Genomic DNA, 18178 nt, shown 5'->3' with positions numbered 1-18178 from the left:
TGCAGAGAAAACAGTACCAGCAGTCCCTGAGAAATCAAACTTGAGAGCCTCTGCTGATCACAGCTATGGCAATATGTCATAGGAGAGATGAGGTGCCTCAGGTAGGCAGGTTCCAAGCCATTTAGGGCTCTATAGGTCAGAACTAATACCTTAAACTTCACTCTGAGACCGATAGGCAACCAGCCGAGATCCTGGAATTCTAGTGTTATGTGCTCCCAGCAAGATGCCCTGCTCAGTTAGTGAACAGCTGTGTTCTGCGCTGGCATCAGTCTCTGAAGGGTTTTAAGTGGTAGCCCCCCAGAGCATATTGCAGGTGGCAAAGGCATGGCTAGCAATAGTAAAATCCACATCCAAAAATAAAAGTCGCAACATCCTGGCTAGGCACAGAGTATAAAAAGCCACCTTAGTTACTACTGCAGTACGATCCTCTAACAACAGCTGGCAGTCTAAAATCACTCCCTAAGTCCTGAACTTTGGTGATGAGTGAAGCAAAGAGGTGATCTGCTATCTCTTCTGCAGCTTCCCCAACACACAATCCTCACCTCCATTTCTGATGAGCTGAGCTTCAGCTAGCTCGTTCTCATCCACAGCCCTGTCTGAACTGAACAGTGGCTGAGGCGCTGAACCACAATGCCATCCAAACAAGACAAGAGAGCCATACAGTTGGATGTTATCAGCATACTGAAACGGCTTCCCTGTGCTACCCCATGCAAGAGAGCCTTTTGGGAAGAGGAGCCATAGCATTAGCTAGTCTTAAAGTGATGCGTTAGTGGCCACATGGCAAATCTGTCAACTGTGGTAACATTGCTAAACATTCTTGTGTGAAATGAGGAGGACAATCTGTATTGGGAGTTAGGGTCAAAATTTCCCATGAATCCTCAGTCTCCACACCTAGCCCTCCCCTGGTCTATCTGTCCAGGTTTTTATATAATTCCCATCACCATGGTATTTGAGCAACTAACGTGTCACAGTATAATGCAAACTAATGGCAGCATCTCAAAATTCAAGGCTTCTTTTTCACAGAAGTGGAAAATAGGGTCCTGGGGACACTGAGTGAATTTTTCATGATAGTCACTTATAGATAAGCTTACAAAAGCCTCACAACAAAATGTATTTTTTTAACCATATTAAAATAGGAAAACAGCAGGTAAAATCTTGGCTCCAACTATCCCAATGGCAGTTTTGCCGTTGACTTCACTGGGGGCAGGATTTCACCCCATATCACTACAATCTGACCAATTCCTTAATTCCAGAAATTGCCCCTACTTTACCCAACAGCATCATCAACCACCTACATGTGGGTGTGCGTCACACACACACACACCCCTAAAAGTAACTATCAGACACATTTTCTCTCTCTCTCTCTCTCACACACACACACACACACACACACACACACACACACACACACACACTAAAAGGAATAAGAGTAGCTGGCTTGCTCTGTCTCTCTCTCACACCCCCCCACTCTAAAAGAAATAAGAATAGCTGGCGGACACACACACACTCTCTCTCTCTCTCGAAATAAGAATAGCTGGCGGACACATTCATAGCTGAGGTCACTGAGTTGCTCTTCAGCCAGAAAACAACAAACTCAGTCCCTCTGTCCTCAGGGCTATATGAGGCGAACAAACATAACATCCCTAAGAAAGGCAAGATTAATCAAACAGTTCTAAACTTTCATGTCTGCAGAGTCCTAAGCTTTTTATTTTATATTACCTTTTTCTTATTTTTTAATCATGCATATTTTGAAAGAGACAAAAGTAAGACAGCATTGAAAACATTTAATGTCTCTATGGAAACACAGGCTAACTCATGTTTTATTGCCAAGTGACTACCTAACTAGAGTTTCACATCCTATTGGATCACTACAGGCCATCTGCCATATCAGAAACTTCTGCAAAAAAAATTTTTTTTTCAGTTAAAGAAAAAAATCATCATTCTTGACTACTAGTTTAGAACAATTTTGAAAAATTCAAATAACCTCACTTCAGAGGTAGCCCCTTAAAAAGATAAAGGCCTGCCTTAGAGAATTAATAGAAAATGACCCATTTCTAGGTGTATTTTAATTATAAGATTGTATATTGGCAGCCACAAGGCAAAACAAATGATTAAACATCTGTTTCTTGTACTCTAGCACTAATTGTCTTCCTCTCTCCTTTCCTCTGTTAGTGTCAAAAGCATTTTCTTTTAAGATTTAACAGTTACTGCCTACACTGGCGCTTCTGGCTGCAGGCTATCTCCCCAGATCTTGCTCCAAATACAACAGAGGAATAGGTTTCTTGCCAAGCCCTGGGAAAGTTTGAGGACTTTACTTTTAAAAATATAATCTTCTATCAGTGCTCTAAGCCTGCCAAGGTAATTATGGGCCATGCTGCATATACATCTCTGCAAAAGACCTGCAGACATTTCAAACACTTAATAGAAGAACTCCATAAATGTACATATTTAAATAAATAAAACTGTCATGTAAAGGTATCACTTAATCTCAAATACTGGAAGGAACTCATAATGAGAATGGAATGGCTCAATAAGCCTTTCAAAGCCCCAAGTTGTAATTTAAATTAATGCTTTCTCCTGTCGTGCCAGTCACAAGACATACTTATTATATCTTTGGATTGTCAATCACAATCCATTTAGCACAGACAGAGCCATGTAGCTTTGTGCTCCTGCCCTTCAAGCTGGTTCAACAATGGCTGAAATAAGGTCACAGAATTCTGTGATTTAAACTGGAGAAGATACAGTCCAAGGTAAGTCTGATGCAGCAGCATATTTTTGGGGGAGTGAGGAAGCCTGCATTAAAATACTTAAATTAATTCTATATCATACAAGCTGTGGGTATGTTTTCTGTACCTTTTCATGTCTTCTTGGCCAACACTGTAAGAAACAAACAAAAATAAAAATAATGAAGCAAGTCATTTGAAAATAATTTGCATAATTAATAAGATTGCACTGAGATTTCCAGATGGCACTGATAGCCAAGAATGCACTTCAAGCCCAGTGAAGTCTAAGATTCTCATCGACTACAATAAGAAAAAAAGAAAAGAAAAAGAAAGAAAATTAATGGAGATATCCTATCTCCTAGAACTGGAAGGGACCTTGAAAGGTCATCGAGTCCAGCCCCCTGCCTTCACTAGCAGGACTAAGTACTGATTTTTGCCCCAGATCCCCAAGTGGCCCCCTCAAGGATTGAACTCACAAATGTGGGTTTAGCAGGCCAATGCTCAAACCACTGAGCTATCCCTCCCCTGGTGAGGTTGTAATAATTTCTTCAGGATGTGGAACCTACCAGTTTTCTATGCCTTGGTCACCTCCTCCTTGGTTTCCTGTAATGCTCTCCACACGTGAAACCTGCTTGCCATATTGTGGCTACCTGCTTACTTGGCAGATTCTTCCATGGAACACATTACACCCATGCTCCAAAAGCAACAACGGATTCCTATTTGTTTCCAGCTGAGGTCAAGGTTCTGATTTGGACCACTAAATCATTATATGTTTTAAGTCCTGACTATAATGCCCTCTCTCCCTGTGTTCCATACCAATAATTGAGGTCAGCTGTGGATCTCTTCATGATTCTGCCCCTGGAATTCTACTTCAAAAGAAGTAGGAGCAGCGTAGTCTGGCAGAGAGTTCACAAACCTGAACCTATCTTCCTGACGGTCTGACAGAGTCTGAGTTTGTAGATCGTAAGAACATGATGCAAAGTATATCAATTTTATTACATTTTTCATGAAAGAATGTTTTGACTGGTTGTTGGGGACATCAGAATTACTATATTAGAACAGCCCAATGGACAATCTAATATCCTGTCTCTCCGTGACCAGTACCAGACACTTCAGAGGAAGGTATGCAAAAACTCATAATAGACAGTTATAGAATAACATGACCTTTAGAGGAAGTTTCTTCTTAACCACCATCAGTTAGTGGTCTGCTTATGCCCTAAAATATGAGGGCTTAGATCCCTTATTAAAATAATAACTTCATCTATGTAACTTATTGTGACTCTAACAGCATCCCAATGCCAGAGGGCAAGGGGCTCATGGGTATCTGGTGGTGAGTTTCTGTTGGCCTGACCAGTTCAGTGTAGCCCAATTCACTTATGTCATAATCTGTATCTCTTAGGTGTCGTGTAAGATGTTATTGGAAAACCATAACAACCTGATCATTAATATTCTTATGTGGTGCAGGTATAGTAAATGCCCAAAGGACTGTACAAATGTGAAGGAAACATGATACTAAAATGTGTTTAGGGACAAGTCTGGGGAGTGAGTAAACAGTTTTTTTCCAAAGGAAAGGCCGACACCTCCATCCAAGCACAATCACAGACAATTGGCAACCAATCAAGTGGCCATTCTCTAGTATATCGGAGGCTGCAGGAAAAGATTAATTTGCATTGTAGAAAGCACCAGCAAGGAAGAAACCTGCATGGAATCTTCTCCATCAGACTCCATGGCACGTTTCCTCACAGCAAGGGCACTGGACTTTGAGAAAGATACATTTCAAAAGTTCAATGCACTATAAAAGAAAGGGGCACAGAACCCCAAGTTACCTTTCACCTAAAATGACAAAGGAAGCAGCCCTTTGGACTTGGTGGGAGCTCCTTACCGATTGGATGATCAGCCATCTTGCTGGTAGGAAGCATGGTAAGAATCTTAACCTTGAACCAAGACTGTAGTTTTCTTAAGTCTTAGTCACCAGAAAGTGTTTTTCACTTTTATTTGCTTGTAACCATTTCTGACTTTATCCCTTATGCAGAAACTCACTTAAAATCCTTTTTGTTAATAAACTCATTTTACTTTTAATCTAAACCAACCCAGTGCTGTGTTTGAATTAAAGTGATTGTTAATGCCACTTAAAGCAAAATAACTGCTATGTGTAGAGTAGCGGACTTTATTACTTGCCTACATATTCCAGGCCAGAGCTGGACCCTTCAGGGCAGACAGTTTGGGGGAAATTCAGGACTAGGGTGTGTGTTGGGATCACGTGGCTAGTAGTAACCAAGGCTGGCGGAGACCAGAGTGTTGCTGTGGTGTGATAAGTAGGCTGCTGGAGTCAAAGTTGCTGAACCAGGGCTTTTTATCACACAGAGATTCAGTGCATGTTTATATGCTGGCTGGGAGCATCCAGACTGGGATGCTAAAGCAGTAGAGGGATGTGGTCGCCCTTGGCCTGGGACGGTGAATCGTGGCCAGTGGGAGCTGCAATCGGCCGAACGTGTGGATGCTGCAGGTAAACAAACCGTCCCGGCCCACCAGCGGCTTTTCCTGGCGGGCCACGTGCCAAAGGTTGCCGATCCCGGATCTATACGGTCATATTTTAATCACATAACATCACAGGCCCTACCATTGTTTGCTATAATAGCATCATACATTCATTATCATTTTCTATTCTGGTCTTCATGTATTGTTGCTGTTTGTTTGATTTTCTGACTGCAGCTTAACATCAACCAAAGGTTTTCATTGAGCTTCCATATTGATACCTTGGTCTCTTTCCTTTAGAAAATTTTTTTTCTTTAAGGTGACAGAAAAACTAAAAGGTGGGTCAAGGCCCAGTTCTATAAAGCTTGTAGATTTTTTACATGGCTTGATTTCTCTATTAGGTTAAACTTCTCAAAGTCAGGTGCCTAACACTCAGACACGTATTTAAGTACATAATTTTCAAATGTCTTGAACACCTACAGCCACAACAGCAGTTAATAGAACTTGAGGCACCCAATATAAACACAGTACAATACAACAACGCCAACATTTTCTAACAGGCTTTGGGGGCCTGTAGCTGTTAGGAGTATCTTTATCAATTGATCTATCAATGTATTTTTTCAAGTCAGGAGAGAGAAAGTAAAATCCAGGAATATTTTCCATGACAAGGAAATAGGTTTTGTAACTTAATTTTGCTTTTTCAGAGGAGAGAAATTGGTTCCCTTTCAAATCCGTCATCAAGGATTCATCAATACCCAAGAGAGTCCATTTTGGGACCCCAACAGCCCAACATGAGGCTGGGGAACATGCCAATTTAGCATCAGTTCTAATGCTACAAACAGTGTTGGTAATAGAGGCTAAAGCCTTGATCCTGAAAACACTTAAGCACATGAATGGTCCCACTGATTTCACGTGGGTTAGAGATGAAAAGATTTGTAGGAGCCTGTAACTGTGGCTTTTTCTTTTATGCTTTACTTGTTGGAAGGGATAATCAACCCTATCAGAGACTTAGAAATGTCACCACCAGATTTAGTCTGGGTTTTTTCACTTCATTATAACTTTGTCCTAGGAGCTAGAAATTGACCAGGTTAGAAAAAGCCAGTGGTTTGGATAAGGCTTTCTCAACCCCTGCTATCTGAAATATGACCCAGCAATATATCTGGCCTGTCATACGGATCAATATCCTAACATTTTTAGAGAAAGAAAAACCTCTCTGTTAGATGGGTTTCTTTTAAAGAATCACACTTGCCATCTTTTGTTCCAGTTTGAAAGTCCTAGATAGAATCTCACTGTGTCCACCACCTTCAGCTGTACTGTGTACGTTATGCAGTCCTTCTCCCCAACAGCTTGATTCTTAAGCCCTGGTTCTTGCTGAATTATTACTCACGTGACTAGTCCCATTGACTTCAGTGACTATTCCTCATGCCAGTACGCTTTCCTCAATGTAAATAAGGATGGCAAAATCAGGCTTGGCTTCAGAAGTATTTAATTTTCCTATTAGCAATGATCTATATACTTAAATGGTTTCAAATATTAATTAATTTGTCCTTTCAACACACTAGTGAGATACGGAAGTACTGGTATCCATTTTACAGATGGAGAATGGGGGCAGAGCATGTAAGGCCCAGATCCTGAAAAAGTATTTAGGTGCCTAAATCCCACTGATTTCAAAGGGAATTAGACTCCTAAATATCTTTGAGGATCTGGGCCTTAAAATGACTTGTTCAAAATAAACCAAAGAAGCTTGTCTTAAAGCCAGGAATTCAACTCATATCTGAGTCACCAGTCAAGTGCCTGAACCACTGGTATATCCTTCCTCTGAGATTCTCCTAAGCATTAAAACTGTTATCTAAATTGTGAATATTTAGGCAGTCTGTTTCAGGGTCCCTTGTATCCCTTGCTTACTGAAGGAAGGGAACGGACAGTATCTCCTTTCAGCACTACATAATCTCCGTTGATGCTGATGAACCTACAAATGCAGTAACATTTTATTTGGTTATAGGAAAGAAAAGACTCAGACAAGCAGCAACTGAGGTCCAATGGGTCAGGAAATACAATAGACTGAAAATGTAAACAAAAGGAATAATTTTAAAATCTTGTAAACAACAGTAATATTAAAAATAGCATATAGGAGCCCAGCACAATCTTTTTTTTTTAAGTTCCTTTTTCCCCCATTCAGTAAACTATAAGCATTGAGAAAATTATATAAAGAAAATAAATTCCAAGGTGTTGGCAGAACTGGTGGCAAATGAGTTTCTTTATTTTACCATCAAAAACAAAAATTTTTACTTTTTCAACGTTATTCTAATTGTGGAAAATATTTGTACCGTGATTTTGACTTTTGTATCCATAGAATTCTAATCTCTCTTCTGTAATAAAAAAATAAGACATTTCTCAAAATTTCTGCATATCAACCGACTAAATCACAAGATGTTTTTTCCTCAAGATAAATATCCACCAAAAGCAATATAATCAAGGATTCAACTTAGACCTATACTTTTTATTCATTAGTGGAACAGTAAGGCCCTCTTCTGGATTATGAATTACAGCATGGCCAAGCAAAAGCATATGTAAGTGACATTTAAATAACAAATGTTCCAAAAGGTAGACTGTCATGCATCTTGTTTTGTTTTTCTTAGTGCCATTTTCCTTCCTAGTTTTCACATTTGTGATTATACATTTCAAATGCCATGATTTAGTAGTTTAGAATGAGTCCAACTGACTGATGGATTTAATTCTTAACAGTCATCTTTTTCAATATTCTAACATTCAAGAGAGGGGTAAGAGGGACACAGTTTCATGGCAACCTCCAAAACTTCATGTACAAATACTATGCAGGCAAAACTGGAATTTGCTTATGCAAATCACCATTTGTTTATGCAAATCAAGTAGTCACACATGTAGTTTTGTATAAATATCTGCCTTTTCATATGTGACTTTTCAGAAACTCTTTGAAAGTTTGGCCTACAGTAGATATACAGTGGAAAACAATGAACTGCTACATTGGTCTGATCTCAATTTTCAAGATCGGTATAGTTGCTTAACTGTCCTTTTGTTACCCCCTTGTAACTCTTAATTGAATTCTAATTCAATATGCAGTAGGGTATGTATATGAATGTAACTTTCTAAGTGGCTTGTTTATCCACTTTTGGTATTGATCTAGTCTCTACAAGTATCTGCTGCTTAACAGCAAGAGGCTGCTCCATAGACAAAAGGACACAGATATTCATCCATGTACTGTACAGAATGGCAGTTACTCCAATGGAGTGCTGAATCCATATGGCTGAAAAGAAGTTCAGTCTGAACTATAATTCAAAATATTCCCCACAAAACAGAAACCATACATTCTTCCTAAAGACTATGTTTGGTGATTTGAAATCAGTCAACCTACTAGCCATAAAAAATGACAGAAACCGATAATGTTCAACTAGTGAAACCATACAGATCAACATATTTGAAATTCATTAATGTTTCCATTCCATACCCAAATGCTGTATCAAAGGGAACACTGAAGAGATCTTTTTCCACAAATCATTATTTTGTTATCTTTCAGTTTTCCATCAGTAGAGGACTATCACTTATTGCATTCCTTTTTCCGTACTTTTGATTTCGGTGCTGCCAGAAAGGATGGAGGAAAAAAGACATGGAAAGTGAAAGATGACAATGCCTGTGCCAGAACTCTTTTAATTTATGATTAGGGTTAAAGTAGTTGCAAAAAAAAAGGAAACTTACCATTTGGATTTTCTTGTCTGTAGAAGGTTTTTAACATGTCCACTGCTTCTTCAGCTCGATAACCAGCAATGCACTGTTGAAATGAGAACTCTATGTTCATTAAAGCATCCAAAACCAAGATGCCTTGTGCCACACAATAACACCTGAGGTGTAGGATAATTGCACAGAATTTGTACTTCCTTTTCTGTTTACTGACAGTACATCTCTAATTATCTATGATCAGAAACCCTCATTTTCAGAATGAAGACCTTGTCTGTTTTTAAAATTAGGCTGAGGCTTAGTATAGTAGTTGACAGACCTCCTTATCCTCCATAGGAGTTATAAGAAAAACTCTTCTGCAACCACCCTTCCCTCCCCCACATACTAGCAGTGTACTTTCCGTTTACTTCTGCAAATCACACTAACCTTGAGAATATAAGAAACATGCACGCCGGTATTTGTAAATTAGGTTCCTATCAAGTAGCTCTTCTATTATCCTATTCCTAGAAATCAATTCTGAGGCTTCCTTGTCCCTTCAAAAGTAACACTCCCACCCACAAAATGTACTGTAACTGGCCCAAATATGTGAATGGGAATGATAGGAAAAATAACGAGCTAGGATGTTTTCAATAACACCACTAATTGCAGAGAGTACACCCACATAAGAAGGTGCTAACTTGTACACATTCATCCCACTGCAATTCCTTGAAAAACAAAAAACAAAAAACATTTACTATAGAAATAGCCTTTTCCTTTACACAGTTGGGTATATCTGAGAGCTAAATACCCATTTTCAGCTTGAATATCAGAAAATCTTTCAGAAGAAGACTGTACAAAGCTCTCAAACTGTACTCTCATAAGCAAGCTTCCTCTCTCTCCCACCACTGATCAGCAGGTGATCAATCTAAAAAGCAGGTGCTTATGTTGTGATGCCATCAGTATGTTCTTGCTGATGTCGGAAACCCTTTTACAGCCTCACTATCTCAGTTTCTCATCACCAACAGTAACTGTATTCATTGTTTTAAACATTAAATACAAGAAGGAACACATCTTGATGTTTTACCTGAAATGGTTCCCCAGTGTCTGTTAAGTTAGCAGAGGAGATGTTCAAAACTGAGCCACAACCTCCAAATCGCTCATTTTGACAGCCATACACAACCAGTGGGATTTATATGAATGAGTTAAGGAACTAAGTTAATAAGAAAACAGTGGTATGAAGCAAAGTATCCTGATTTTACTGGCCATCTGAGTTTAGTGCTTGTACTCTTTTTATAAAATTAGTCTGCACTCAACCCTCACTCCCGTGCGCTACTTCTAGGTAACGCACGGAGCATGCCTTCTGCAGATGGAAGGATGGATCATCCTGCTCTGGCCTTTGAAGATGGAAGAGAAGAGATCCCAAAGGGGACACATTGGAAACCACATATTACCAGTTTGTTACATTTTCTAAAACTGGACACTTGCATGGATTAACTAATTGTATACAGTAACAGGCTCTTTCTGAGAATTACTTTCACACCCCTAAGAGAAAACAATGTATGTGCCAGGTTTGCAAATTGCTTTCTCTTATCCTTAAATCTCTCATCCTTGGTCATATGGCCTTCAATATAGGAACTGTAGCATGGGCATGTTCTCTGAGCAGATAAGCTGGTACCCTATAAACCTTTGTTTGACAACATCAAGCTCTTCTCCATTGGTTCATTACCAAATGATTTACTTGAAAGTAACATATCGCCATATGGTTTCCCAGCATGAATCAGAACCAAAGGATACTCATCAAGCGCAGGGCAGCTGCACACATGATACAAGGTTCTACAGTTACATACAACACTGTGTGTGCAAACACTTCCGCGGGATCCTTGTCGTGTTGATGACACCAGTCTAGGACCTGATCGATTGCTACCATTTCTGCATGTCGAGTAGCCTGGGAATTTATAGGGAGACAAAAAAGGCTTGCATTGATCTGCAACTTTAAACATATTACCCCTATTAACCTTATCCACTCAAGTGAAATGAGAACACACCACCATAAAATTATCTCTTTTTAATAAAAACAAGGTGGGCTACAACTTGTCTATTAGAAATCAGTTATTTTCATTTCTATCACACTGGCATTGTAATGCTTCTTTGAAAGCACTCTTTTTTTGGCTGGTCCCGGCTGAAGAATTGAGTACACGCAGAGTGCAATTTCAATTTTGCACAGATTGATTTGAAGTAACGATACTCAGCCTCAATTTTTAGTTATGTACAACTCTCAAGGAATCCACAAGCTTGATCAGATCTCTTCTCATTCTGTCTACTCCTTGGCAGAACAACCAGAGGGCTCAACTCAGAAGCACCATGTGTAAGGAAAATGTTGAGTAAACAGACCAGAGTGACCTCTTTGCAGTAAGGAAATGTGGGAAGGGAATGAGGAGGAGACATGTATCACTGTGATGGGTGTGGCATAATGAACACAAACAGAATACAGAAACTAATGGAGTTGCAGAGACCCACAAAACAATCCCAGAATAATGTCCTGATATTGCACTGTAATGTCGGCATCATGATATAGCAGTCACCATGAGTTTTGTTGACCTAATGTCACAACACAAACATCACAAGATAATATAACATCATTGTTCTGATTATTTTGTGGCTCTCTGTGACTCCATTAGATTTCAAAGTAGCTCTTCAAGTTTGAGAATCATTTATTTGAATTAATATTACCAAGATAATTTTCTTTTTTTAAATCCTTATTTAGGAAAAGAAGGATTTTTTTTGTGTGTGTCCCAGGCACTGAACTGGAATGTGGGAGATCTGAGTTCAACTCCCAGCTCTACCACTCACTTCCTGTGTGACGTTGGCCAAGTCATTTAATCTTTGTGACTTTATTTTCAATCTGTAAAATACGGATAATACCTCATTAGGGTGCCATGAAGCTAAATTCACTGTTGATTGTGATGTGCTTGGATATTAAGGTGATGGAGCCCATGTATACAGATAAATAGGTTACTAATAAAATCTTATGTTGCTAAAACTAATAACTGTAAATTCATATTTAGATTCACATTTAAAATCTACATGTGGATCTAAATCAATATTTAGATGTAATTCCCACATCCTTAGTGATGCAATGTGACCTTAACATTGTCTTAATATGGTAGCTGAGGATTCCTCGGTGAAGGTTGACACTAAAAGTGATTTGGGGATTCTAGTGGGTAACCTGCTGAACATGAGATCCCAGTGCAACGTTGTGGCCAAAAAGGCTAATGCAATCCATGGATGCATAGAAAGGGGAATCTTGAGTAGGAGTAGAGAGGTTATTTTCCCCCTGTATTTGGCACTGGTACGACTGCTACTGGAATACTGTGTCCAGTTCTGGTATCCAGTAGGATCCAATTCAAGCAGTATGTTGAAAAATCAGAGAGGGTTCAGAGAAGACCCATGAGAATGATTAAAGGATTAGAAAACATAGTGACAGACTCAAGGAGCTCAATTTATTTAGCTTAACAAAGAGAAGGTTTGTTAAGGTTTGTCAAGTGACATGATTATAGTCTATAAATACTTACATAGGGAACAAATATTTGATAATGGGTTCTTCAATCTATCTGAAAAAAGTATAACACAATCCAATGGCTGGAGATTGAAGCTAGACAAATTCAGAGTGGAAATAAGGTGCAAATTTTTAACAGTGAGGGTAATTAACCATTGGAACAATTGACCATGGGTCGTGGTGGATTCTCCATCACTGGCAATTTTTTAAATTGAGATTAGATGTTTTCCTAAAATTTATGCTCTAGGAAATATTTTGAGGAAAGTGTATGGTCTATGATCACCTAGTCTGACACAACAATCCCTTCTGGCCTTGGACTCTAAGAATCTATGAAGGCTGTGCGCATTGAGTGTGCCTGGGAGTGAGCTCAGTGCACTCCATTAATCCCTGGCCAGCAGACTGATTCCCGGGAAACCATTATAGTCAATGTAATTTAGAGCAGCCCTGTTTGACTGCTCAAAATTATGCCCTGAAGATCACAGGAGGCATGAAGATAGAGCCACCTCTGCTCACCCCCACGCCAATTCAACAGCACCCACCATGAGCTGGATGTAGATGAGGATTGAGTCCACATTAGTGGAACAATACATGGCCTTAAAATATGACTTTGTAAACAGGTATATTGAAACAAACCTATGTGTCATTTTTATATGAGTTGTGCATGTGGTCACTTTCATATTACATCATATGAGTCAATTTATAATCTCCTATAAGCCCAATACATAAAAATTACTATTTGCATAGCATTTGTGTGCTACATATTAATTCATTATTATATAAAGGAAAAAAACAGATAAACAGTAACAATGGAACATGAAAATTATTGTTATAGAAGGGTGATAAAAGATGTTGGAAGAATAGACATTACCTGAAGGTGAAGTCATTAGGGAAGAAACTTATGATGCTATTAATACAGTGCCCAAAAGTATCCTGCCCTGAAGAACGAACAATATAAATCTTACACAAGAATCAACAAGTGAGAGTGACAGGGCTAAAGCTGGTAGTTCTATTTTATCTCAGGGCATCATTAGTAATTTAGGAGTGGAAACAATATTTCCTTTTCAGTGCTTACATACTGTACTTGCAAGATGCTCTGGGCAATGACACATGCTGGCATGACTAAACAGGAGATAAATAGAGAGGAGAAACGTACATGTGGTAACAAAGAATCTTAAAGGGAGAACAGTGTAGTGGGAGGGGTATGCTTGCACATAAACAAATTCCAAAAAATGTTCTTGCTGGGAAGGGCCACATGTATTATTACAGAGGAAATAGTAGGGTTGTCTGAGGAAAGACTGAGAACAATCAGGCAAGCGTGGGAGCTGCCAGAGGGAAAACAATGCTGGCTAGGTCTTGTGTACCTATTGCTAAGTTGTTTAAAAAGAATGACTTACAAAGATATTTGTTGCACTATTGCCCAACGAATCCAAGTAATGACAAGCCTAACATCTTGAAGGGCTGAATCTAGATACATGCTCCTATTAAGCAACATGAAAGATTCTGTAATGTATACGGCCCTTCCTCCCATCCCAATCTTAGCAAGAAGGAGGAGCCTGATGATAAAGAATTTTAAAATAAGGCTGGCAGAAGAGGTTGCCTCACTGGTTTTACATATATTGCTGTTGGCGCATGGAACAGAAAGAGAGCATATGTGACAATATGCAGAATAACTAGAGATTTCAGTTGCTGGCAAAATTTGGAGAGATTTCAGAAAAGAAATTTTTAGACAAAAATGACTAGTTTTGGAATAGGGAGAAGGGGTTTTGAGTGCCCACAGCAGTTCACTTTGTGCCTAGTCAACTAATGCCAGAAAATTGTGTGAGAAAATACAAAGAGAAATATTGAAGACATTTTGGTCTTTCCTGCTTACATATTTTCTAGTAAGTAATCACTATCACTCTAACACCATCTTTTATCCAAGACTCAAACTGCTTGTAGTCATTAAAGAACAAGGGGCAGATATTCAGAAGTGCTGAGCACCCTCAGTTCCCAATTACTTCAATGTGAATGGTGTGTTTTCAGCACTTCTGAAAATCAAGCCACAAAAAATGTGAAACTTGGGTGCCTAAAGTTCCCTTTACACTTTTTTTCTGTAGGAGTAAGGGTGCTACTGCTTATTTTTTGTGATTGATTTCTACTGTTACATTCTGCCTTATAATAGTAAATTTTCCCTATCTGGATTTAGAATTCTTCACTTTATTTTCTAAATAATGGTGTAGTATTGATTAAATACATGTTGTAGGTCATCCAAAAGGTACCTGTATTTTAGTGGTGGGAGAAGGATTCATACTGATTTTAAACTGAACTCCCTAACATGTACTACACTTCTAATTTTCATGAACTAGAGATGAGAAGCAAAGCTGCTACAAAAAGTTTGTGCATTATCATCCAACACAAATGGAAGTGGGTCATTAGACCATCTCTTTGAAACTGAATTTATAAGCCTCCTTTTTTTATTTTGTTTTTGGACTGGATGAGACATAATACAAACTGAAGACCTGAATCTGCAATCAGATCCATTTGGGGCAAATCTTTCTACCTGCACAGAGCCCCACTGACTTCTATAGGGCTCTGTGGGGCTTAGGACCCACCCACACAGATCTGATTGCAAGAATTGGGTCTAAATGTTGAAAGCAGAAATTCAGTATAGCAAAAGTCTTTGTTATTGACATAATTTGGATAAACAATACAGTTGAACTTTTCTAAAATGTCTATTCTAAAACTTCCATACCAAAACTAGCAGTCCCAGTATTGTCTTTCTTCCCAAGGAAGTTTTCATAGACGAATACTAGAGTTGGGTCTCATATTACTAAAACTAACTTTTGAGAAAACACACTAACATCAATCCTATGAAGTATTATTGTAAGTAAATAAAACCCAACTGCACTTGTCAAAGTACATTTTGCAAAGTGACATCCTTGTTTTGTTCATTTAAATGCTAAATTAAAAAAAATCAATTATTTGTCATCTGTCTCCCAGTCATTAGTGTGAATCAGCAAGGCTCTCCTGCATAATTTATTATGTCCACAAATATACAGAAAAAAAAAATTACCAGTAGTCTACATTATAATGCATTACCTTCAGTGTCCTGTAGTCACAGGAAATTTGGGTGCTGCTTTAACTATAAATATGATTTCAGTACAACATATAAGGTACAATATATGTATTTGTATAGCTATGTTATATCTGTGTATATCAACTTTCTTTTCTTTTGTTTATTTCTTGTCATAAATAGCTCTAACTAGAGGAATTACTAATAAGTAGATAAGCGGAAATTTCTGAAATCCATCACTCGCATAAATTACAGTCAGTAAGTACACAAATGTCCCAGGTGATACCAAAAGCATATTGAAATAACTAGACCATGCTCTGAAAAATAAACATGCAAAAAGTGATAGCAAAAAAAAGAAAAAAAAAACAGAATGGCTAATTTGCTGAAGGGGGGGGCATTATTAGGTGTGCAGAGATAGAAATGTGAAATATATATGAAAAGAAAACAAAATATGCACATATGGGGGGAAATCCAGGCCCCACTGAAGTGAACGATGAAATTCCCATTGCACATAGTGTGTACTTTTTGATAGGGCTTTTTTTGCGACTTACATTCTTAGTTTCATTCACCTCATTCCTCCCCTTTCCTAGGATCTCATTGTTGTAGACCATAAGGCAGCCAACAGGAACTTCCCCATTTTCCAATGCTTCTTTAGCCTGCAAGACACACAAGAAAATTAGGAGTGGAGGGGGAAATGTTAACGATAAAGTGCAGACAAAATAAAACCTAATTGCTATTTGCGTTTGTATATACTGTACACTTGATGGCAAAGTTAGCTTCTGTGACAGAGTGTCTTTCTGTATTTCCAGTATAGGTTTACCATATTGCAGGTTCCCTAAAAGAGGACACTGCCGGAGGGGGAGGGAGCTTGGGGGTAGGGGGAGCAGGAGGGGTACAGCTGGGGCTGCTGAAGGAGGTACCTACAGCGGAAGTACTCACTGGAGGTGGGGGCAGTAACGTTCCCTGTCACGGTGGCTGGTGCAAGCCCATGACGCAGCAACAACCACCAGTCAGTGCCTCCCCAGGGATGGGAGTTGGGGCCTAGGTAGGCAGGATGCAGCAACTGTGGCTGCAGGGGAACGAACCAATCAGCTGCGGATGCAAGGGAGGGACCAACCAGAGCTCTTTCTGAGCTGCGGCTTGTCTGCTCTGCAAAAACCCTGGACATTTCCTGTTATTAGAAAAATCCACACAGACAGACAAAGGAAGCTCAAAAAAGAGACTATGTCCGGGAAAACCAGGATGTATGGTAACCTTATTCCAGTAAGAAGACAGACCTGAGATATTTTATGTCTTTTCTAAATAAAGGGCCTGATTCAGCCCAGGAAACCTTGTGGCAAAAATCTTGTGCAAACAGCAACACATACACCTTCCATGAAGCCAGTGTAACCACAAATGTGGGAGTGCTGATCGGGATGGGAGTGTGATGAGAGACTGATTGAATGCATTCAAATATCCTCTGGTGTGGCTACTATGGCTCTCACCCAATGTACAACCCATGAAGGCAGGCAGATGGTTATACTCCTTCCTGCCCTCCTTTAGGTGAATCTCCCTCAGGCACAGAGGGCCAGCCTATTGCAGAAAGGTGCAACTGACACCTCCCTAGTCCAGGAGACACTAACCCAGACACTTTGCTTGCAGTTTATATCCACATCCTGATTAGTAAGCTCAATAAGGGTCATTTTAGATATCGGTGACCTTGACTGTATCCATGCAGCTGGGCCACGCTGAACTCTCTAATGTAGCTGTGCCCTTAGATGAGGGGTAAACTTGAGGTGCTGACTTTTGGTCACTCATGAGTAAACATACTAAATCCCGTGCCTGGACTCAGACATCTGCCAGCCTACATTCCCCTTGCAGCTTCAGCTACATGGGGTACCTGCTGCCCTGATACAAACAGCTGAGTGATGCTGGGCCGTCCACCTCTCTGTCTTCACTAGCTATTTTGCCTCAAGTGAACGGATTGGCCAATTCACTCAAGTCAGCCAACTCTAGGGAAGACAAGCCCTGAGTGCTGGAGCCCACCACCCTGGTGCCCCACCTCCAGTCTAGGCGCAAAACTGCACCACTTTAACCCCAGCTGTGTCTTTTAACCCAGACCTGAAGAAGAGCGCTGTGTAACTCCAAAGCTTGTCTCTCCCACCAACAGAAGCTGGTCCAGTAAGAGATATTACCTGGCACACACACACCTCTTGCCTCTCTATTTTAACTCAGGTATAAGGGCGTGCCGCTCCCCCTGCAGAGATTCCTAGCTCAGGCAAACCCGCCCGCACTGGGCTTGTCAGGAAATTAACAGGTACTAACTAGACTGTAAACTCCGTGGGGCAGGGACCCGGGGGCTCTCCTGGCTCTGTCCAGCGCCTAGCACAGTGGGGACCAGGCGGCGGGGAGGAGGGTCCTAGGTGCCCGGAGGCTACAAATAACAACAAACGCCGCTCTCCAGCCTTTGCGCCCTGGAGGCTTTTTCCCCTTTCCTGCAGCGGGCGGCCCCCCACTCACCATGCGCAGGGCTCGGTCCATCCAGCGCTCCGCCGCCGCCTCCATCCCCCGCCGGCCGGGCCCGGAACGCGCCGCGCCGCGCGGCTGTTTCCGGGGGAGCCGGGCGGCGGCGGCACCGCGGGGAGGCGGCCTGGGCGTGTCGGTGTCTGCGCGGCCGCCTCTGCCCGCCCCTCCCGGCGGCAC

At 40.4% G+C, this 18178-nt stretch overlaps 1 protein-coding gene across 3 annotated transcripts; it reads right to left on the bottom strand.

Annotated features, from left to right (window-relative positions):
* Positions 1 to 1764: 1764 nt before the first annotated feature.
* Positions 1765 to 18114, bottom strand: ADAT2 (adenosine deaminase tRNA specific 2). 3 transcript variants are annotated; one of them, XR_004645099.1, is made up of 7 exons: positions 17996 to 18114; positions 16048 to 16152; positions 10683 to 10833; positions 9973 to 10079; positions 8931 to 9003; positions 8683 to 8813; positions 1765 to 2877 (listed from the first exon to the last, which is right to left on the bottom strand). XR_004645099.1 is itself a non-coding variant. In XM_034765504.1 (6 exons), the coding sequence occupies exons 1-6, from the start codon at positions 18038 to 18040 to the stop codon at positions 8773 to 8775; spliced, it is 522 nt and encodes a 173-aa protein (XP_034621395.1). In that variant the 5' UTR covers positions 18041 to 18114; the 3' UTR covers positions 7428 to 8772. The 3 variants fall into 3 exon arrangements, 1 of the variants encoding a protein (XP_034621395.1); XR_004645098.1 differs by lacking the exon at positions 1765 to 2877 and adding an exon at positions 7428 to 7567; XM_034765504.1 differs by lacking the exon at positions 1765 to 2877 and having other exon boundaries at positions 7428 to 8813.
* Positions 18115 to 18178: the final 64 nt, after the last annotated feature.

The sequence above is a fragment of the Trachemys scripta genome, chromosome 3, assembly GCF_013100865.1.
Source record: "Trachemys scripta elegans isolate TJP31775 chromosome 3, CAS_Tse_1.0, whole genome shotgun sequence".
Lineage (NCBI taxonomy): Eukaryota > Metazoa > Chordata > Testudines > Emydidae > Trachemys > Trachemys scripta.
This window is presented reverse-complemented; position numbering and strand designations above follow the sequence as displayed.